Source organism: Mandrillus leucophaeus, unplaced genomic scaffold (genome assembly GCF_000951045.1).
Source record: "Mandrillus leucophaeus isolate KB7577 unplaced genomic scaffold, Mleu.le_1.0 Scaffold770, whole genome shotgun sequence".
Lineage (NCBI taxonomy): Eukaryota > Metazoa > Chordata > Mammalia > Primates > Cercopithecidae > Mandrillus > Mandrillus leucophaeus.
Window position 1 is genome coordinate 1,046,493 of NW_012108364.1, and position 23,752 is coordinate 1,070,244.

Here is a 23,752-nt window from a genome sequence, read left to right on the forward strand (position 1 = left end):
AGTTGTAACGTAGGTGACAGTAAAAGAAAAGGGATACCATTTATATATAAAGAGTTCACATATTCAATGTAGGTACCAACAGAAAAACCAGTGGATAGAATAAACCAATAAATGAAAATTACTAAACAAAACAGTAAACAAAATCAAACGGCATACAAACATTTAAAAAATACAAACATTAAAAGATACTAAATCTTAATAATTAAAGAAACAAATATTTTCAAATAAGGTAGAAATTTTCACCTATCAGACAGGCTAAGACTAAAAAAACTGACAATGGGTCTGTAATCCTAGCACTTTGGAAGGCCGAGGTGAGCAGATTGCTTGAACCCAGGAGTTTGAGATCAGCCTGGGTGATGTGGTGAAACCCCAGTTCTACAAAAAAATACAAAAAAATTTAGCTGGGCGTGGTGGCGCGTGCCCATGCCTGTAGTCCCCGTAGTAGCAGCTACTTGAGAGGATAAAGTGGAAGGATCACCAGAGCCTGGGAGGTTGAGGCTGCAGTGAGCTGTGACTGTGCCACTGCACTCCAGTCTGAGTGATAGAGTGTGATCCTGTCTCAAATAAAAACAAAAACAGAAACCACAACAAGAACAACAACAACAAAAAACACCCGATAATGCCTGTATTGGTAGTTTGTGATGAGAGGTCCACTCTCATTAATTCCATTTTATAATACATAACAGATTTTAAATGTGTATATCACTTGACCTAGGAAATTAATGTGTAGGAATTTAATCCAAATAAGAAGTGTGTAAATAAACATACTGGAGAATTACCATAGCAAAAATAGAGAACAACCTACATATCCAGCAACAGATTAATGTTTAAATAAACAAATAATCTGTATAATTATTTAAGAGAATCAAGAAGATCTATATGGTTGACATAAGACAGTTATTTTATATTATTAATAGGGGGAAAAAAGCAAGCAGGTTAAGCATTTTCATTCATTGGCCATTCAGGATTCCTCATCTACAAAGAATTTATTTACACATTTTTCTCTTGAGTTCTTTTTCTTACTGATTTGTAGGAGCTCCTTATATATTTTGAGTATTAGTGTTTTGTTTGCCTTATTTAGCAAAGCCTTCCTCATGTAAAGAGGCAGCCATTTAACTGTATTCTGATGCTTTTTGCATGCATACTTTTTAAACACATATGGTAAAAAAATCTGTTAACTTTTACTTTATGAATTTATTCCTAGGTAATTATATATGTTCCTAGTTTCTTAAAGCATTTTTAAGCTTTTGTTTTTACCTTTAGCTGTTGAATCCTCCTAGAGAGCACTGCCTTATGAAAAATAGGAAAACTCTGCTCAGCTTCGCTCTTAATCGGGGATATACAAATTAAAACAAGAAATACAATTTTTCATCCATCAGATTAGCATAAATTTAAAAAATTGATAATATCTTATATTGGGGGAGAAGGAGAAGAAACAAATTCTCCCATGGATGGTTGATAAGGGTATACATGCAGTATTTTTGCATGAGCAGAGGAGAAGCCTGACAATGAATGTTTATCAAAATTATAAATGTACATGTCCTTGGAATCAGAAAGGCCATCTGTAGGACTGTACCTTAAAGAAACACTTAAGAATATATAAGTAAGTGTCCAAAGAAGTTGACTGCAACATCATTTGAAATATTAACAATTTGGGAAATGTTAAACTAAATATCTATCTATAGATAAATATAAAATAAATTATGAATGCACCATAAATGCTGCATAGAATACTATGCTGCTCATAAAGAGAATGGTGTGACTGTCATACACTGAAAGAGAAGAGCTTAAAAATGTATTGATCGGTGAATAAAGAAATAGGACACAGATTCAGTAAATTCAAATGTAAAAAAATCTATCTGCATACATACACACACATATGCACGTTTTTAAAGTACTGTTGAATGATCATCTCTAGGATGATCCTAAACATATGCTGACATATAAATTATTCAGGACTTAAAGACAAAATAGCACTATTTACCAAGCATTTATAAAAAATTAAAGGGAAAAAGAAAAAACACTTCAGTAGGTATTTGATGCCCTTCTCTCAAGGTATAAACTGGGGGAATAGCAAAGTCTGATAATGTAGATAAGAGTTTTCCAAGTAAGTGAAGTGGGTTTTGTGCAGTTGCCTCTCTTTTGGCACAAGTTAGAGGACCTGACTATCTGGCACCAAACTCAGGAGTCTATCCTGGACAATTACAGGAGAGATGACTTAATAGGAGACACAATAAACCAACTGGTAATAGCAGAAAGCACAACAGAAATTAGAAATTAAAGCAACTGTAAAAGTCTAGGAAATCCATCCAAGGAATCCCAAATTACTATTTCCCAACAAAATATTAGTATACCTGGTTTTTAAAGTATGCCTGAATTTACAGGGTTGATAAAACAGAATAACTGAAATTAGGAACATCCAGAAAAATACAGGTTGCATGGTTAATGAAAATTTAATTCAGGACAGGTCTGGTGGCTCCTTTCCCGGTTTTTGCTAAACTCTCTACTTCAGATATGCCCGTAGTCACTAACATTGATAGAGGGAAGTATGCCTTTGTTTATCATTTGAATCATACAAAACATGACTCAGTGCAGCCAGCTCAAAATGAAACTCTGAAAGCAGCTGCAGTAGCAGAAAGGTGTGTCAGAATCCCAGAGAAACGGCTTAAGTTTGAAAGTCACCCTTTAGTCCCTTATGGTCTAATGGCTAGAAGATGAGGGGCATGACTCCTAGTCTTCCTGTCCTGTCCTCAATTTAACTTCTCCTTAATTCCATCATCAGGTCTAGAATATAGGATTCATATTACACATTCTTCAGGGTCAACACACTGGGGAATATACCAGATAAACTAAGATTAAAGGAGCCTAAGAATATAATGTAAATGAAGTGACAAACAGATAACTATTTCATATTGGAAGCTCTTTCAGACCTCTTCTGTATTTATTCAAGTCATAGGAATCTCTCAAAAATAATAAACTCCTGCTGATGTTGATGAGCACATTTACACTGCTGTCCCTAAGCCAAAGAAACAGGAGAAAGTCTTATCTTATGAGGAGTAACAGAAGGTAGGAAATATGTCAGAATAAATGACAAACATAAATTTATTCTGTTTATAAATTTGGTTCCCACAGCCATAAATTTGGTTCAGAGTGAGTTTGATCTCACTTTAATAAGGCATTTGTATTGACAAAGCTGTAATAATTGTTTTTCTTCTGGGTTGACCAGGTCTTAAAGAAAAACAAAACCAAAAAATCCTAATCCCCTGCCCCACATCTCATCATATTATGTCATAAGGAATACCTAAAGATTCAGAAAGCCCCAGTTCAGTTCCCAGATGAATCAAGACTTTCATGAAGACTTGATTAAGACTATATTCTTTGTGTTTGTAGATTTGCTCTTCTTCAGAAAAAACCCTTCATTTCACTTGTTTGTCAGGGCTTCCAGTAAATCTGATAAAAGTGGTCTTTTGAAGTGCTGCTCACTATTTCTTTTAACCCTTAGCAAACATTCACAGAGTTATGTATGTCTTTGGTTACCACTTGAATTGTGTAAAATACAACATGATTCAGTGCAGCCAACTCAAAATGAAACTCTGAAATTGAACTCACTTCTTTTCTTCTTCTTCTTTTTAACCTTCTATGCTTGGAATCCAACAGTACCTGAAAGCAGGTAGGCGATAGTATAGTGAGGAAAAGCATCTGACAAGGCCAGCTGGGGCAGAGGATGGGAAGGATGGAGACACCTTGGTTTGGAAGCCTAGGAAGCAGGCAAAGACTGGCTGTCACTTCAAATCACTAACTGGGTCGACTGATTCCATCAACAATTCCAACCCACCTCCTCAGGACTCCCTGTGCCTTCCCACCAGTGAAATACAAAATAGCAGCAACTGCCACAGCCAAGAGAGCGCTTAACACAACAGCAGTTTATGGACACAAAGAAGAAGACAAGGGAGAATAAAGAAGAAAATGATGTTGATCTAAAAGTCTCACTCTACTCCTCTATTATAATAGATATTTTACTTTGAAATAAACAGATTTTTATGACACTTCGCTTTTTAAGATTCAGTGCTCTTTATTCATATTGTAAAAAGTAGCAAAACTCTTTGTCTCTGGTGGATAACACTTAGAAGTATCCAATGTAATTGGACTTCATTATGTATTCAGTGTTGTATCAAGGAAGTAAATAATCTGCAAGCCAAAACAGACTGCTTTCCATTTTCTAAACTAGAAGTTAGAGTGCTGATTCCTTTTCCAAAGGTGTCTGGGTGTATCAACTTTTATACAAAGAAGGGACTGAAACGAGACTTTAAAATAATTTACAAGTAAACACCAGAACTTCTATTTCAGGCCGGGTGCAGTGGCTCATGCCTGTAATCCCAGAACTTTTGGAGGCCGAGGCGGGCGGATCATGAGGTCAGGAGGTCGATACCATCGTGGCTAACACGGTGAAACCCCGTCTCTACTAAAAGTATAAAAAAAAATTAGCCGCGCGTGGAGGCCGGCGCCTGTCGTCCCAGCTACTTGGCAGGCTGAGTCAGGAGAATGGCGTGAACCCGGCAGGCGGAGGTTGCAGTGAGCCAAGATCGTGCCACTGCACTCAGCCTGGGTGACAGAGCCAGACTCTGTCTCAAAACAAACAAACAAACAGACAGAACTTCTATTTCAAAGAGCTTTCTGTTTTAAGGACGATCAAGCAGCTAGCCAGTAGGGTACGAGGAAACACCTAAAGAGGAGTCAGGGTTGCAGGTGAGTGCTTAGAGATTCCTTACTCTCCCTTCCTGTGTCTCAATTTATTGAGACAAGTTGTTTCTAGAGAGTTTTTTTTTTTTTTCCTGGCTTAATCCTTTTATCCCCAGCCAAGAACAAATAAAGGTGTTTCTTAATAAAACTTACAGAGAATTTAAAGGACAACATTTTGGAAAGTCCTATCATACTACATTTATTTGTGTCTATCTATGAAACTGATGTTATTAAAGCTGCCAAGCAGCCTCTGTCAGAGGCCAAAGTTGTGATTGGTTTTGGCTATGCTCATGGCTTCAAGTGTAATCCCCTGCAATAAGAGGTCATTATTAGAACACTCACCTCTTGACCACTGGACATATAAAAGGCAAGCTACAAGCTTATTGCGTTTCATACATTTTTCTATATTTACTTTGAGAAAATATATTTTCTATATTTACTTTTTGATCTATAATTTAAATGGCTAATTTTTTCTTTTTCTTATGTAGCCACAAAAGCAAAATTAGTCCATGAAGCCCCTATAAAGCCTGCAAGTTAAATTGTGAAGGAACCTAGATCCATTAAACATCATAATAATTCAATGTGAGGACAGCAAAAATCAACCAAGAAACCAGTTCCAAATTGCTCTGGATGCAAGGTAAGTGCCACCATCTCCCTGTGGATATCCAGGCATTTGGCTAATTCTACAAGCACTGTTTCACATGCTCTACGATTCTGCACCTACACTGCACCTCATAAGATGTGATGGGAAGGGCAAGAGATTTCTTGGTTTGAAACCCCAGGTCTGCAGCCCATAGGAACAGGAAAAGGAAGGGATTAAATTGGCTGCTGGAATATTTGACCATCAATGTCCACTGGCTCTTACTTTTAGAACCAAGTCTTTCATATCTTGTTAGAAGGAAGTGTATTCTTTATACTTAATGATGCTAACAAGCAGATAATATGTGAAATATCGATTCAATGAATTCCTTTTAATTCATATTCTGTACTGCTCTGTGTTGTCCTTGATCTCTTTCTTATTAAAATGTGGTGTTTCATATTAAATTCTAATGTGGGTTTCAGGTATTTTATTGGCCAACATTTGATTAAAATTCAGCACAAGTAAGCACAAGGTGCTATTCAGTGAAAAAAAAAAAAAAATGCAGTCACATGTCCAAGTCACATATCCAACTTAATCCCAATTGTAAACCTCTCTTCTGCTCTAAGCAAAGTTGGGTTTTGTAACATTAAAGCTAATCACTGCCTTTAAATGATTCCCCCCATTTTCACTTGTTTTAAGTAAATGTTGATGATTACAATGGGAGTCACAAAGGCCAGGGCACTAATCTTTTCCTCATGTCTAAAATGAAAGTTTCCCTTTTAATACTAATAATCACTGAAGTCCCAACTTATATTTGAATAATGTTTCATATTTCCATGTAATTTCATAAATATCATCTCACTTGAAACTCAGATTTAACCAATAATCGACTAAGAGCAGATATTATTAAACAATTTTAGAGATTAGAAAACTAAAGCACCAAGAAATTTAGCTACTTGCATCAAATAGCTCTGGTATTAGAACCAAGGCTAAAAGTCAAGACTTCTGATTTCTGTTCTAATACCCTTCCTCATATAATATTATTTCCCTCAGCTGGTTGTGCCATTTCTTATTTAACCTTCTCATCACCTTTCTCTCTGAGTGATACACTAGAATGCCTTTCATTTAAGAGGTCTACTAACTTGCTAATTCCTGTCAAAGTAATAATTTTATTTCATATTATTAGCCAGCAAGCAATGTTCCCAGCAGCTAAATTTCCAGATAAATATTCAGAGTGTGATCATTATGACAGTGAAGTCACAGGTTAATTCTAAGCCTTTCCAGGCATATTAACAAAACCTTTAATTCTAAAGAGGCATATAATTCAATCTTTTTCTTAAAGTCACAACAACTAAATGAAATCAAGATATGATTTATGAGGTGTAAGAAGCCATTTTATGATTTTTCAACTGTTCGTTTACTCAAATGTCTTTGGCACATTTCTACAGTCCTATTCATGAAAGGATAAAAAAAAAAAACCCCTCAATTACTGTAACTGAAAATTTTCAAACCGCAATAGCTAGAATTACATTGAAATGATGTGCATTTTTTTTGCCATTACAACCACTACTTTAAAAAAACACTTAAAGATATTAACAATGATGACAAAAGCAACAATATTTATTAATAGTCATTGAGCCTTGTGCCATACACTTAGCTAAGAACTTCGCATACATTTTTAAATCCCAGTAGCAACCCTAGGAGGCTGCTACCAGTATTAATCTCATATCATAGATAAGGAAACTGAGGCATAAAGAGGCTAAATAACTTGCCTAAGGTCACACAGCTGTAAGGAGTAGAATCAGGATTAAAACTTAGTACTGAGAGGTCTAATCCTGAGCTCTCATAGGACTCCATATTTCAAGTTTGACACTTCATTGGACCTTTGGCATTTATAAAACTTCAAATGCAGAAACTGTTCCATATTAGATAACCTGTCTTAAGCATTACAGTATCCTACATAGAAGTGTGTTATGACCTACTTTTTCAGTGTGATACATTCCAATAAACTTTAACTTCTGTATTTTAGTCTAGTTGCTGTTTGAAAAGTTACAATCAGGTAAATAAGTTGCAAGATGGCAGAAGTAACTGTTTTTAGTTGGTTTCTTTGTTAGGTCCTAGCACACATTAATGGGTAACAAGATATTGCACTAATGAGTTAGTTAAATTCCCTCAGAGTTGTTCAGCCCCTTCACAATTGACCAGATGGCACAGTCATTTCTTCAAAAACAAACAAAAAAGCCCCAAACAAACAAGAAGAAAAATGACTTTTTGAGGCTGCCTTGGGCTGCATAGTCAAGATATGAGGCAATTTCAAATCTGGACTCCATTATCTTAAACAAAACAAATACCAATTTTTAAATATTTATAAACACAACTAATACGATTATGTTAAAAACAACTACATACATCTTTATTTAAATGAGAACTGCCAATAATACAGCTGCTATGTATAAAGGTGCTGGCAGAAGATCTCATTTCTGTTAGAGGTTGCTCCAGGTGGGAAGGGCATGGAAAAGCCCATTGCCACATTAGTCTAATATTTTTAAAAAGAAGTTAACTCAAAGACTTATTATCTACTTGGAAAATCATTTGAAGTAGATTATTAATATTAATATTCATAAAAATTCAAGTTGATAATTTAGTCTTTAAATAATGTTTTTAAATTAAGGATGAAAAGCATATTGCTATGTATAGCTTAAAAATTTAGTCAGCATAATTTAGGATCAGTAAATTACGTAGAATGTGAATTATACCCTATTAATAGGGCTTTCAAAATTATAAGTAATTGTCATAATTTTAATTTTGCTTTAGCTTTGTAAAACAGATGTAGATATAGGTATAGATTCCACTTATTTATCCTGGAAAGTATCTCAAATAGTTTTTTAAATATATATGTTTAAAGTCATCTCTTGTTCACAGAGGACTGGTTCCAAGACCTCCTGTGGATACCACACTCTGCAGATACTCCAGTCCCTGATATAAAATGACCTGGTATTTGCATTATAGCCTATTTATATCCTACTATACACTTTAAATTATCTCTAGAATACTTATAATACCTAATACAATATAAGTGCTATGTAAATAGTTGTTATGCTGTATTGTTTAGAGGATAGTAAGAAAAAAAGGCTGTACATGTCTCGTAAATATGCAATTTTGTTTGGAATACTTTTGATCTATGGTTGGCTGAATTCACAGATGTGGAACCCATGACTACTGAGGGCCAGTTTTATACAGTAATCCCCTGCTCTTATCCGGTTTCAATTACCTGCAATTACCTATGGTCTGAAAATATATTTTGAGAGAGAAAGAGAGACCACATTCACATAACTTTTATTACAGTATATTGTTCTAATTGTATTATTTTGTTGTCAATCTCTCACAGTGCCAAATGGATAAATTAAACTTCATCATAGTTATGTAATTATAGAAAAAAATAGTATATATAAAGGTCAGTACTATCCACAATTTGAGGCCCCATTGGGGATCTTGGAACATGTTCCCTACGAATAAGGGACATTACTACATAGTATACACATATATTTAAACATATATATTTTAAAATTATATATATCAGTCACATGTTCTGTGAAAGGCAGGTTGACAAGAAGGGCAATGAATCTCACAGCATTTTCCCCTTCTAACTTGATTTGATAGTACATGAAAGGAAAGCCCTAAGGAATGCAGAGAGAGAACACCATTGCTGCCCTCTGAGTGTGTGCTTATTGGTGACACGGGAAGAATCAAGTTAATGCTGACAACTCCTTGGGAGCAGTAATTACTGATTAGGATATATGTAGCTGATCTGTGCTTAAGATGTAAAGATATAAAGGTATCACTTTTAGAGGAAATCCCCTATTAAGTTTCCCAGAAAACCAAGTCCTGGCTAATGGACTAGAAAACATTATTATTAGTTTTAAATGGCAGGATTTCTGGTGCCAGCCTAGACTGGAATAACCTCACTGCAGCCTAACTCTCATGCTGCTTACAAATAAAAACCTTGTAAAAGACACAAAAAGCAAATAAATACTTGAGAATTCTGAAAAGTAAATCGGAACAATGCAGATTAGGGAGGAAAGTCCAACTTGTGGCTATAACTTACGTGGTGATGAATTTCCCAGTTCGTGTTGTTGTGTGTCTTCTTTTATGTTTGACTTGAGAGTGAGCCCTATATTGTGGTGCACAGTGAAGGTAAGGACACATCCAAAGCTCCAACAGAAACATTGTCTGGAAATTAAGGCCCCTGTGGTTTCAAGAGTGTAGGGGAAATCTTGTTGCTTTTTCTTTTCTTTTTTTTTTTTTTTCTCTCTCTCTCCTGGCTTTGCACTGAGGGTGGACCCAATATCCAATGTGTGTGTGTGTGTGTGTGTGTGTGTGTGTGTGTGTGTTGAGGGGAGTGTTACAGTGGTGGCAGTGACACAGGCATTTAAGACTTTAAGCAGCTGTTACAACTGTATTTCATGAGGTAAAGGTAAACACACCTGAAATGAATTGAAATATAAGTTCTTAAGAGAGAAATACAAACTACAAAAAAGAACCAAATGGAAATTTTAGAAGTGAAAAATTTAATAGAAGTGATCCAATCTGAAGAGTGGGGAAAAAAAAAAGAAAAAAAATGAGTCTTAGAGATTTGTAGGACAATATTAAAAAGCTTAACACTTGAATTCCAAAAGGAGAAGAGAAAGAGATTGGTGCAGAAAGACTATTTGAAGACATAAGGGCCAAAAGTTCTCAAATTTGGTAGACAAAACCAAAACAATATACCCATAAATTTACAGTCAAGAAGGTCAGAGAATTCCACACAGGATAGAATCAAAGAAACCAAGCCCAGACACACAATAATCAACCTACAGAAAACTAAAGATAAGCAGGTGTCTTGAAAACAGCTAGAGAAAAACAACACATTACAAATACGGAAAAAATAATTGGAATGAACACGGATTCCTCATCAGAAACCACAGGGGACAGAAGAACATGAAATACTATCTCTAAAGTGCTAGAAGAAATGTCAACCCAGAATTTTACATCCAGCAAAAATATCCTTTAGGAATGAGGAAAAAAAAAAAAAGATACTCGCAGATGAAGGAAAACAGTGTTTATTGCTAGCAGCTCTGCTCTAAAAGAAATTCAAAAGGAGGTTCCTAATGCTGAGGAAAAATGTACCAGAGGGAAACTTTGAGCTCTGGGGATAAGGGAATAGCAATGAACATGGTAAATGGCTGGGAATATAAAAGACCACTTTCCCCCTCTTTAGTTCTTTAAAATATGTAAGATTATTGAAACAAAGATCAAAATCTTATCTGGTAGGGTTTTGAATACATAGATGTAATATTTATGACAATTATAACATAAATGGGAGACAGTAAAGGAACCTATGTAGTTGTAAAGCTCTCCCATCTTCCTTTAAGTGATCAAATATTACCTCTAAATAGAGTGTGAATGATTAGACATGCATACTGGAAACCCCAGAGCAACGACTAAAATATATTGCAAAGAAATATAGCCAAAAGGCAAATTAATAAATTAAAATATTTAAAAATATTCTGAATTGCAGCTAGAGCTGAATATACAACTAATGAAAAAATCAGTAACTTTAAAGATGTATCCAAACAGTTTTTCTTAAACCATCGCATACAACTGCTACTAGCTTTTCTAAATTGCTTCTCTGGGAGTTAAATAAAGGTCATAGGCTTTATTTAACTAATTTAAGTGTTTCACAACCCTCCATGGCATGAAGATCTTTATTCTGCTAAACCTTCATAATTAATCATAATAAGTATGGTTATCACATGAAGCTAGGTGCCTGAAGGTAGAAACTGAGTCTTATTACTGGTTACTCAGAGTCTTGCACATATCTGACAAGCAGCAGGTGCTCACATTCAGTGAATGAATGAATATTTCCAAAATATGTCTGGTGTATAAATGAAAGCACAATAGGAATAAAAGGTTCTTCTGAAGTAATAAGTCAAGCTGATTGTGTAAGACAGGAGGGAAGATGTAATTTTAAAAGCCAGATTGATTAAAGTAGTCACCTTGGTATATCACACTGTATTCCTACAACACTCAAAGGATTTTCAATATTCACTTTTGGGCTCTTCATCATAGTTGCCTGAATATGTCAAATTAAACCAAATGGGTTCATAATTTAATGTCAAAACTATTTCCATCTTTCTAGAATCACCTAGAGCCATGCTTTAACAATGAATAATGCCCAGGATCAAGTGACATTCTAAGACACTTATGAATTTCAGAATAAAAATCTCTTGAGATAACCAGGGTCATCTGTGTAGGTCCCTTGTGCATGAATTTTTTTGTGATATTCATACAAATTAATAAGATAAATAAATTATTAATTAAATAAAACCTTTGACATATACTCTTCTTATATTTATATAAGAACTATGATTTTACCTTTTTTGAAAAAATTATTAAACCTTTTTTTTTTTTTTTTTGGAGATGGAGTCTCGCTCTCTCACCCAGGCTGGAGTGCAATGGCATGATCTCGGCTCACTGCAACCTCTGCCTCCTAGGTTCAAGTGATTCTTCCACCTCAGCCTCCCAAGTAGCTGGTATTACAGGCATTCACCATCATGCCCAACTAATTTTTATATTTTTGTAGAAACGGGGTTTAACCATGTTTGCCAGGCTGGTCTCGAACTCCTGACCTCAGGTGATCTGCCTGCCTCGGCCTCACAATGTGCTGGAATTACAGGTATGAGCCACCACGCCCAGCCATTAAATCTTTTTAAAGAGTAAAACAAAATCCTTTTTCTTTTTCCTCCGTATGATTTACATATAAAGGAACACGAGCACCTATAATAATGGTTTATGACGTGTATAGAAAACAATAAACAATGACAAGTCATATTGTGCTAGGATTTTTTTTTAAATAATCAAATGTTATTGTCCTCTCAAAACAAAACCCAGAAAACCAATATCTCTATAACAACCTCATAGGTATTTTTGAAATGTGACAATGGGGCAATTATTGAGATGCCCATTATATTAGGCTATTTTTGCATTACTATAAAAGAATACCTGAGACGGTGATTTACAAAGAAAAAAGATATATTTGGATTATGGTTCTGCAGGCTGTACAAGCATGGCATTAACATCTGCTTGGCTTCTGGTCAGGCCTCAGAAAGCTATGATCAGGGCAGAAGGCAAAGGGGAAAGCCAGTATATCACATGGGGAGAGAGGGAGCAAGGTAGCGGGGAGGTGCCACATTCTTTAAACAACTATATATTTCATGAACTCAGAGCAAGAACTCACTTATCACTAAAAGGATGGCACTAAGCCATTCGTGAGGAATCTGCCCCCATAATCCAAATACCACCCAGCAGGCCTTATCTCCAACACTGAGAGTCATATTTCAAGATGAGATTTGGAGGGGATAAACATCTAAACCAAATCATACAATCATACATATATGCTAAAATGGCTATTGGCTGGTTGACACTTGAGTTACCTTATAGAAAAGAATACATTATTTTGTGTTTGAGACAGGATCTCACTCTGTCATCCAGGCTGCAGTATGTTGGTGCAATCACAACTTATTGCAGCCTCAACCTCCCAGGCTCAGGTGATCCTCCCATCTCAGCCTCCCCGATAGCTCAGACTACAGATGCACGCCACTGCAACTGGCTAAGTTTTTGTAAATTTTGTAGAGATGGGGTCTCACTATGTTGTCTAGGCTAGTCTTGGACTCCTGAGCTCAAGTGATCCACCCACTTTGGCCTCCCAAAGTGCTGAGATTACAAATGTGAGACAGTATGCCCAGCCAAAAAGAATTTTAATATCCAGAGGAAAAGTATGAACACTGTGGAAACACATCACATGTTACTTCTTTCACTTTTAACTTATGATGCCTTTAACTTTTCCTGGACATTTCTTAGAACATTAGCTTCATGGTAGTATCTCTTTAGTCCCTCCAATTTAAAGACATTGCAATGACTCCTTCACTTTATAATGCAGAAATGGAGCTAGCCACCTCCAACTTACTGCTCCCTCTGCCTCCCTCCCCATGAATGTTAGCATTATAGCCATTTCTATTTTTCTCTTTTTTCTTATTCATAAGGTTACTATCTCAGGGCTTCCAAAAAACACTGGTTATGGAACAGTGCTTTTTTCAGGAAAGAAAGTGCTACATAAAGGGTTTCTGAATAACCAAATTGGTAATGGGACTTAGACAATTCATTCAAGTGGACACATATAAAACACATTTCCAGATCGGTTTTTGAAAAATAATTTCATTAACATTTAATAAAACTTATGTATTTAAAACTCGGCATAAAGTAATTAGTGCTCCACTAGAATATCAAAGGAAATCTGCATCTTCAAAACAAGTCAAAATAAATTTCTACCTGATATTGTAGAGCCTTACAGATATCAACTCCCTGAAGCCAAAGCCAAATTACAGAATTCCAAATTACAGAATGATGAAACTTCAGAACTGGAATGGATTTTGTTGATATCTATTATAATCATCACATTTTACAGATAAGAAAACAGAAAGTCAAAGAAGTAAACTGCCTAAGATCACTTTACTAATTTATGGCAGGGCCATGAATTAAAATCCCAGGTTTTCTGCCTCCTAGTTAAGTATTCTTTCCACTATATGATATTGACAGCTAAAATAGTACCAGCACACATTTATGAGGGCCTAGGCCTGCTGGCTCAATGCTAAGTACTTTAGAATTATTCATGAATTATCTCTTTTCATTTTCATAAGTGCGTAATGATATAGGTATACATATAAGTGACAGAATTGGAACCCAGGGTTTCCATACCTGAGTACTGTGTAATCACAGCATGGACCCAGTTAACATACAAATTCACCAGTTAAAACTTAAGAGAGGAATCATTTGCATGGTAAGTGGGACAATAAAGGCTGACTGCAAGAACCTCCAATTCACATCCTTCTTTTCAGGGGACCCATAGAGGTTGAGAGTCTAGACTCAGGAGTCCAACACTTCTTAGCTTTGAATTGTAGCTCTGTTTACTGCTAGGTCTGTGTCCTTGGGGAAGTTACTTAACTTCTCTAAGGCTTAGTTTCCTAATCTCTAAGAATAGAACATTTCCCATAGAGTTGTCATTAGGATGAAATAAGATAACGCATTAAAGCAGTTAGTACAATGCCTGGAACAGGGTGATCACTCAGTAAATGCTAGCTGAATTTTATTTTTAGCCATTGTATTTTAATTACTTGCCTCCTTTTGGGTCTTCTGAAAAAAATTTCCCTAGATCACTAAGTTCACTTTTAAGAAATATTATCATGCATATTGATAACTTTTGATTATTACTAACCAACAGTCATACTATTGAGATAATATAAATGTCCAAGTAGATGCATTCTGTGTAGGGAAAGGCATCCATGAGAATATTATGCAGAAAATGCTCCTTAGAAGGTATGTGAGTCTTCTTCCTCCTACATTTACCCCCAACCCCTATATTAAATCTGGCCCATGACCACCACTCTAGCTTCATGTACCAAGATTGGGTTCCATGTCAGTTTACATACAAGGTTTTTTCCCCCCTTTAAGCAAGAAGTGCTCTATTATTTTAACCTAGGAATTGATTATAATCCAAAAGTCTATCTTTGGTATGAGCTCTTATAACTTTGCTGAATACAGACTTAGATGAAAATGTATAAACACATGATTTGGGAGTATATCAATAAAACAGATTTAAGCCAGTCTGCTCTTACAATTTCGGAAAGTGGAAACAAGTCCATCACTGGCAGTTCTTTTCTATTACTGTGGACCCTGGCTTGCCTCAGTTTAACAGTTTCAAAGGTTGAGGTTACATACAGAGTATCCTTAGGTTGGGCTGGAAGTAAGCAAAATGAGGCTTCTGTGATCTCTGCATATCTACAAATTTAGGAAGAGGTCACAGCTGTTCCTCTCAGCCCCTTTCCCCCTCCTACTTTCCTCTGCCTCCCCCAATGTTTTTAGCACAGGTCACCCACCTATAGAGCGACTGTAGCTGAGTGAACTTAATGAAGGGCTGAGAATTAAGAATTCATCTCCTAATTCTGCACTTAAATTTTGGCTAATGCCAAGCAGACTTGCAAGCAGGTATCAGGTATACAGGCATGAGTTCTTGAATCACATAACATGTCCCACTATACCAGCATCTCCCACATTTTCAGTGCCGCTGAAGTATCTTTTATATCAAAGGCATCCAGTAAATGAGAACATGTTTGAGAAAGAGAGGCAGTTGTTGCTGGTAAGGGTTTAACAAATGGCTCTTGGAGTAGGAGAGCTGATATAATTGAATTTGCAAGCATCTGTGGCATAAATACTTTCACCATGGCCAATTTAAGCTACTAGTGGTTTAACAACTGTCTTGCAAAGTTCTTGAGTCTAACAATCAGCTCCTTTGACCCATTATGAGCTGCACAGGAGAGAGGGACAGCAAGCAGCCCAGGGGTTACTCCTCAGCAACTGGCTAGTTACCCCTTTCTTAAAGCAGGGGACTTGCACTAAACCCTGGCCTAGAGCTCCTTTGATGCTATTTCCTCAGGCTGAATCCTGATTCCCACACCTGCCATCTACCTTCCGGGATCCTGCCATGCAAAACAGTCCTTCTTAATGGCAAGAACGAACAAACCTGAATTGCAGATTAGATTCATTGTCCAAATGCCTCACTGCCGGCTTCCACCTATTGGATGGGACCAGCTGAAAGCAATAAAATGCCTGCACTATACCTGAGCTTGCTAGAGGGCCTCTTTGAATACTGAATCTTAGGTGACCCAGTTACTCTCTCCAGTTTTTTTTTTTGGCCAAATCTCCAAATCTACATTAACTGAGGGAAAAGGTATATTGTCACCTTGCTTGACTCCACTGGCCCTTGTTACTTAATAGCTTGTATGTCTTACATCTGAACCCTGCTCACTTTCCTAGTCTCAACAGGCAAAAAGCTTCGGAAATTTCATATAATTATTATAATTAGAATAAGGAAGGGATGGGTTGGGCAGCAAGAGCGAATTAGCCAACATCAATATACTTTCTGTAGATGTACAAAAATCTTTAAATAATCTTTATTAATAAACCTTCTCAATTACATTTAATATGACGCTATTGCATCAAAAGAATACCAAAAACAAACTTCATCTTCTAAGGCTTTTCTTTTTTAATCTGAATAGAAGCATTAACATGGAAAGTATACCTATGGGCCATTAATATGAAACTGAGCTATGCTTTCCAAACACTGGAAATCGTTAAGCATCTCTATAGTCAAGAGAATCCCTGTTTCATTCAGTTCCCGGAAAAAAAAAAATGATATTCAGAGGCATAGTAAGAATACTAAGGCTAAACCTCAATACATTTCAAATATTTAAACAGGATTCAGCTGTGGAACATGAACTTTACATATTCTGTAGAGAAAAGAAGTTTTGTCTGTCAGCTGTTTCTGTTTAATCAATCTGGAAACTATGGGAGTACAACTTATTAGATAGTAATTATTAGCACTTCAGTAAGTTTGAAGGTTCTTACCTGTACATTTGTAATCAGAGGCCACCCCTTTAAGCACAGCATCAAAAATGGATACTTCCACTCGCTGCTTTCTGTGGTGACAACTCAGAAGCAAGGAAGGCTGGGACACAATAAAGTACAGAAAAGGTTCTAGCTGTAAGTCACCAGTTCCTCTTCGACCAGGCTGCCGAACAATAGTTATACCAAGTGCTTGTCTAGCAGATGACCTTGTGGATGCATGAATACTTTCAAGAGAGAGGACCCCTATTTTTTTCCCTGAAGGAAAAGAAATGCTGCTCCTTAAGAGATCTTCTGCTGTCACTGTGGAAATACATGCCTGGTTGGGCTTAGCAACATCTGAATCAACTTCTGGGAGATTTAATGAACTCTTGTCTGTTTTTTCATTATCCTTCTGTTCTTGTGATTTCGATTTGGATAAGGCCATACAGGAATAGGTCATTAGTGAGATTCTACTTGCAGTAATAAATATGTCAAAGGGAATAAAATTTAGATTTTTTACAATTGATGACTGGCGTGAGGGACGGGCAATGCGATGCTGGCTGGCACCACTGTGCTGCTCTATTTGCACTATTCTGATTTTAACACTGTCACTGCCAATTCCACTATCCTGAGCACCACTGTACCGAGATGAGGTTTCAGCCATGCCTCCATCAAATGTATCCACTTTTTTCTGTTCTTGTTTAGAGGTCTGTAAGAAAAAAGTAATAAAACATTTCAAACTAGTTATATGCCAATTGTCATATAAAAATGTTATATAAACATGTTGTCAAAAAGAAAATTTTAAAAATGAGTCTAGTATAACTTAAAACAGTAATCAAAAAAACAGAATAGGTGCCCATTTCCTACACCAGACCTCCAAAATCACCTTAAAATGCCAAGGAAATACTTGAGAAAAAGCATCTAATGTTCATTTCCATCATTAAAATACATTTTTGAATGTCAGATCTTCTTTCTTTGGATTACTACGGAATAGCATATATCTTTTAAAATGTCTCTTTAAAGAATTATTTTAATACATATTTTTATAGTGATTTCTCAAGCAATACAATAAACTGTCTCCAAAATCATGATTACTGGTGGTTAAAATTATATTTTATGTAGAAGTAGTTTCTACTGTATTCCTTACCTTTCTTATAAAACTGATTTATAGGTTTTTAGACAGTATGAAAGGGAAAAATCAGTAGTCCTAAATTATGAAGGACAAAGAAAAGTACACTAAAATAAATGCATGCCATTTCAAAAGATGTTTATTTTCTCCTACTACAATAGGACTTAAAACAAGGACAAATATAAGTGATAAAGTAAAATCAAGTCAGTAAGTAATTAAAACCCTTGAGGGTAGATTTTTCCTTTGTGCAATAAAGGCTACTAGTTCTCAAAATTTTCCACCAATGAGTCCCTAAGTAGAGAACAAAGAGCAACTTGGTGGCAGCAGCAGTTATAATCACTTGGCTCCAAGACCATCAGTTCCTCTTTCTTAGACTGCCTGACCATCAGTCTGCAACTTGCTATTCTGCACCTAGATATTTTACTTGCTTTTTCAACAGAATTATTAAGGTAACCATAAAAAAAATCCATAAGAATAAAAAAACTACCTCACCCCATCTTATCTCCAAACATAACCAATAGTAATATTTCATGGCTCTTCCTTTCAGTCTTTTTTACCTACCTATGCACAGGTTCCCTTCACCTGTATCCCTTTGTGGTTATAATGATACCATAGGGACAAACTGATAACTCAAATTTTGACATGCTAATATACTCTTCATAAATATAATTTTTAAAAGCTACATAATACTTCATTTAGTGTTAGGAACAATTTGTTCTACCATTCACATATAACTGTATATTCAAGCTTTCAATTAGTGCTGACAAACACCTAGTAATATTTTCTCAGGACAGACAGGCTCCTAGAAGTGAAATTATTAGGTCAGATACAGTTATTCACACTTGTAATCCTAGCACTTTCGGAGGCTGATGTGGGAAGACTGCTTGAGTCCAGGGGTTCAAGACCAGCCTGGGCAACATGATAAAACCCTATCGCTACAAAAACATATGAAGAATTAGCTAGGCCTGATGGTGTGCCCCTATGGTCCCAGCTACTTAGGAAGCTGATGGCTTGAGCCTGGGAGGTGGAGGTTGCAGTGAACTGTGATCATGCCATGGCACTCCAGCTTGGGTGACAGAGTAAGACCCTATTTCAAAGACAAAAACAAAAAAAAAAATTTTTTTTAAAGTGGAGGCTGGGTGCAGTGGCTCACACCTGTAATCCCAGCACGTTGGGAGGCCGAGGCAGGCGGATCACGAGGTCAGGAGATCGAGACCATCCTGGCTAACATGGTGAAACTCCATCTCTACTAAAAATACAAAAAATTAGCTGGGCGTGGTGGCGGGTGCCTGTAATCCCAGCTACTTGGGAGGCTAAGGCAGAAGAATGGTGTGAACCCAGGAGGCGGAGCATGCAGTGAGCTGAGATCCCACCACAGCACTCCAGCCTAAGCGACAGAGCGAGACTCCATCTCAAAAAAAAAAAAAAAAAAAAATTGAATTATTAGGCAAATGGTTTGAAAAAGTTAAAAGTTACTATTGTCCAACACCTATCCAAAAAGGCTGCACTCAGTTACATTACTATCAGCAATAAAAAAATGTCTCCCAAAGTACTGGGTAACTGGGTATTGCTTATTATTATTATTACTATTTTTAAAGACAGAATCTTGTTCTGTTGCCCAGGCTGGAATGCAGTGGCGTGATCATAGCTCACTGAAACCTACAACCCCTCAGTGGTGGCTCAAGCAATCCTCCCGTTTCTGAGGAGCTAGGATTACAGGCATGCACCAACATTCCTGGCGTATTTTTACATTTTTTGTAGAAATGAGGTCTCATAGTGTAGCCCAACTTGGTCCAAACTCCTGGCCTCAAGCAATCCTCCTGTCTCAGCCTCCCAAAGCTGCTTATTATTTTAAAAACTCCTTAATTTGATTGGTAAAAAATATATATTTATATATAAGAAATAATATATATGCAATAACTTATATATATAAGAACTGATAAATAATCCAAGAAAGTGAGGTAATCCTCATTAAAAAAGGACTTGTTTCTGTCCTTTGAAGACACCATATTCTTTCAAACCATGCAGTTTATACTGTGCTGTTTCCCTTCCTGGAGCGCCCCTCTGAGCTTGCTGTAGCTGGTGAACATTTAGTTATCCATCACGATAAATGACATTTGTCCAAGAACTGTTCTTTCACTCTTTTCCTTCTTGGTGATCTTAGTAGTTCACTTATACTTCTATTATATGGTATATTTTACTAAAATGTCTCGTGGTAACAGTATCAGACAGCATTAAGACAATATATAGGCTTTGAAGTCACACAGATGTGGGATCAAGTCCAACACTCTCTAACTGTATGACTCTGAACAAATTACAAATCTCTCTAAGGCTATATAATATCATTTGTAAAATGAGGATAATAACTCCTACCTCAGAGTTACTACGATGACTGAATTAACAGCACAGTGCCTGCCTTACAGTAAATACCCAATAATGAGCAGCTGTTACGTGTTTGTCTCTTTTACCAGGTGAAGAACTGTTAGAGGGAATGTAGTATACAATTCCACTTCTATATATCACTAAGGAGCAGGACAGTGCCTAGCACAATGAAGAGAATCCATGAATGTTGGATATGTTTATCTTTGATACAACATTAAATGAAAAAATTGCCCAGCAGACTAGAGTTACATGATTGTTACGATATAAATAAACGTAGATGGAGAATTCTCAATACTGTACTCCTCAAGGTCTTTCCCAGACATATTTATTCATAGTGTCTTTCCTGATCTGCATTCTCTACCTTGTGGGCTGATCATACTTCAAAGAATCCTCTCTATCTCTTCTGTCTTTGTCCTCACATTGGGACATTAATATCTAACTCATAGGGTTGCTGCAGCATAAAATTAATTAACATATTGAACAAACACAGTAGGCACTCTAAAAAGGGTAAGTTAAAAAATTTATCTTCTTTGTGAAGACTTCAGCAACGCTTCCAGGTGGTGCTAGTCTTTCCCACTTCTATGCTTTTATGACAAACTAATATTATAGTACTTTTCACACTATATTCTGTCTCAGGGATTGTGAGCAATTGAAGAAAAATAAAATACCGTTGAGTTCATTTATTATTTGCCAGACACTGTTAGCACATTATATAAGCTAACATTATAATTATTTGAGGAGGAGTACTATTATCCCTATTTTACAGCTGAGAAAATTGAGGTTTATAGAGATTGATCAATAGTTCCAAGGTCAGACAGCTAGTAGGATTTGGGTAAGAGGAAACATCATGTTAGTATTCCTAGAACATACTTTAGTGCTTATCACATAATAAAACTTAATAATTGTGTGCTGACTGAATAAATGAATGAACATATTTAAAAATTCAGTAAGATAAAAATAAAGATAATTGTTATCAAAATAGCAGTTTAATGTTGGTTATCCTTATTATGAAAATTTCAAATAGACCTCCAAATCTGTTACCAACTAGGAATTCTCAAATAACATGTGAAAAGTAATGAAATCAAGTACTTAAGTAGTCAAATGCGAAATCAAGCACATTTTGAGGCATTACAAACTAAATACCTAAATACAGTATAACTAAAAAATCCTTTAGGTTGAGTTCCAATGGCAAACTCCAATCAAGAACTCAAGTTTTATAAGCTATTTTCATTCTCTGAATCAAGAAAGTTAAACACAATTAACTACATGAAACTATAGTTTCTATGCATATAGCATTTTTTACTTCTGATTTACAGATTTATACTTAAAATCAACTCTCTCCCTCTTTAAAGTGGATTAAGTGTTCCCATAGGTGTTAACATAAAATGGCAAACCACCTGTAGAGAAAGGTAAAGAAATTTAGCATCCAGCCTATATTACGTGCTGAGACTGCCACATTAGTCTCCAGCAAATGTCAAGTGGTGTGATCTTAAGATATAAATAACCAGCAGTGGCAGGATGGCAGCTATCAGTTCAGGTCACAAAGGTTACTGAACAGAAGTCAGATGGTAACTAATTCTAATCACTACTGAGCAGAATGGAATTTGAACCAATGACCTAGAGATGAAAGACTCTGACTTCCATTGGAAGGAAAGGAAAAAGTACAACTTTCCCAGTACTAGAAAACTAGATTCCTAAAACTGAGTTAAAAGCCAGAATTTCCTCAATTTTTTTAAGCCTCTAAACTATCTGTAGCACTGAAATAAACACGCTGATGATTTTGAGACATATTTAAAAATCCACTGGTTTGTCACCAGTCCACTGCAGATTTATTACATTGAAGGGTATCTGGCCCACTACTGAGAAAAGTTTTTAATTAATTATGTGTGCTGGGCCCTAAACTTGGGCATCAATTTACTATTCCTTTGTGGAAAACGAAGAGTTCACAATGTAATAACTCTGAAAGTAACTTTTGCTTTATTATTGTCCGAGGGGACTAATAATTTAAGTTGTCAAAAATAGCAGTATCTGCTTGCTGTTGGTGCAGCAGAAACATGTATCTCTGGGCAGTGCTGTTACATCAGCTCTCCCACTCTTTACCTAACTTATTTAAGATGAACAATAAAAGTTTTCTTTAATTAGCTACTGGTGTGCATTAACATGATCATGATTAAACCATAAAAACCAACTGTACATTACTCTGGTCCTCTGTTCCATATGTTTTGAATTATTCTGTTTGAAAATGTACTTTGCGTCCCTTTCAAAAGTTCGACCTTCTGCTTTCAGAGAATTAAATGCATATTACTGTATTGAAGAAGATAATGTTTCAGACCTCCAGGCATATATTAAACACACTGGCAGCACTTGAGACAAAATGCTTTACTTATTAGATACTTCCTATTCTAAACAGTGTCATCAAAGGCTAAAAACAAAATCCATATAAAAGCTGCACAATGCTTCCACACAGAACCTGTGCCAAAATCCCTGTACTTTCCAACTAATGAGGAAAGGATGTGTACTCTTAACATATGAATGTAAGATTTTCCAAGCATTCACTTTAGGAAACTGGGATATTGATTCCATATGGGTTATGTTAAATGGAACTGTATTGGTAAAATAACCTTTAAGATATCTGGCATGATAATGATAATTAAACAATATTCAAAGGACTAAAACAAAAGGGAATTTAGTTCCACAATGGCTAATTAAAATAAAATGAAAAAATACAGCATGCCATTTATCAAGATAAATTGTTATTGTTTAAGAACTATTTAAATGCTGTTAAAATATACTTTTAGATAAAATCTGAGAGAGCTGGAAAAATATTTGTGGCTTAAAAATGGATAGTTTGGTGAAGAAAAAAGTATAGGACTCTGAAATTTTATGCAGAGATAACAGCTTTAGAGCCTTGAGTACAACCAGATGGTACTTAAATTGGAGGAATTCCACAGTTTTTCTATCAATGGGTTTCAATATGAGACAGTTTTCAATAGCTAGGAAAACATGTCAAGTTGATAGTTTACTTCTTAGATCATTTCAGCGCATTTTCCCATCCTTTCACAGCTGTATATGGAACAGATACTAGCCACCATGGAGAAGGTGCTGAAAGCTGTACTGGTAGCTAACGAACTGTAGCTAATTCCTCTTTTCAATGTATTAGGATAGGTAAGTTTACTAGCTCACTCTGGGGTTTGGTTAAGAGCCATAGTGTCTCAGGAGTAGTAAATAAAACCACATTTGAATAATGCGACAATGTCAAGGAATGCATTAAACTAATTTCAGGTTATATTAATTAGATGTTCTTCAGTAGCATTGTGGGGAAAACAAGCTGATTGAAACTTCTTGTTCAGCCATATCAACATTTTTATGAACATATTCAAATGTCAGCTCATTAATAAAAATGTTGCAAAGAAATGGATGCTTAAAATTTTAAAGAAAAACCT

General features: G+C 36.0%; 1 protein-coding gene across 1 annotated transcript in view; it reads right to left on the bottom strand.

Moving 5' to 3' along the window:
• The window catches only part of VPS13B (vacuolar protein sorting 13 homolog B (yeast)), a 542,268-nt gene that overhangs the window by 210,524 nt on the left and 307,992 nt on the right, over positions 1–23,752 (bottom strand). Inside the window, exon 16 of the mRNA XM_011966737.1 lies at positions 16,820–17,507. Within this exon, the coding sequence (XP_011822127.1) occupies positions 16,820–17,507 (688 nt within the window). The remainder of the gene's footprint in view (positions 1–16,819; positions 17,508–23,752) is intronic.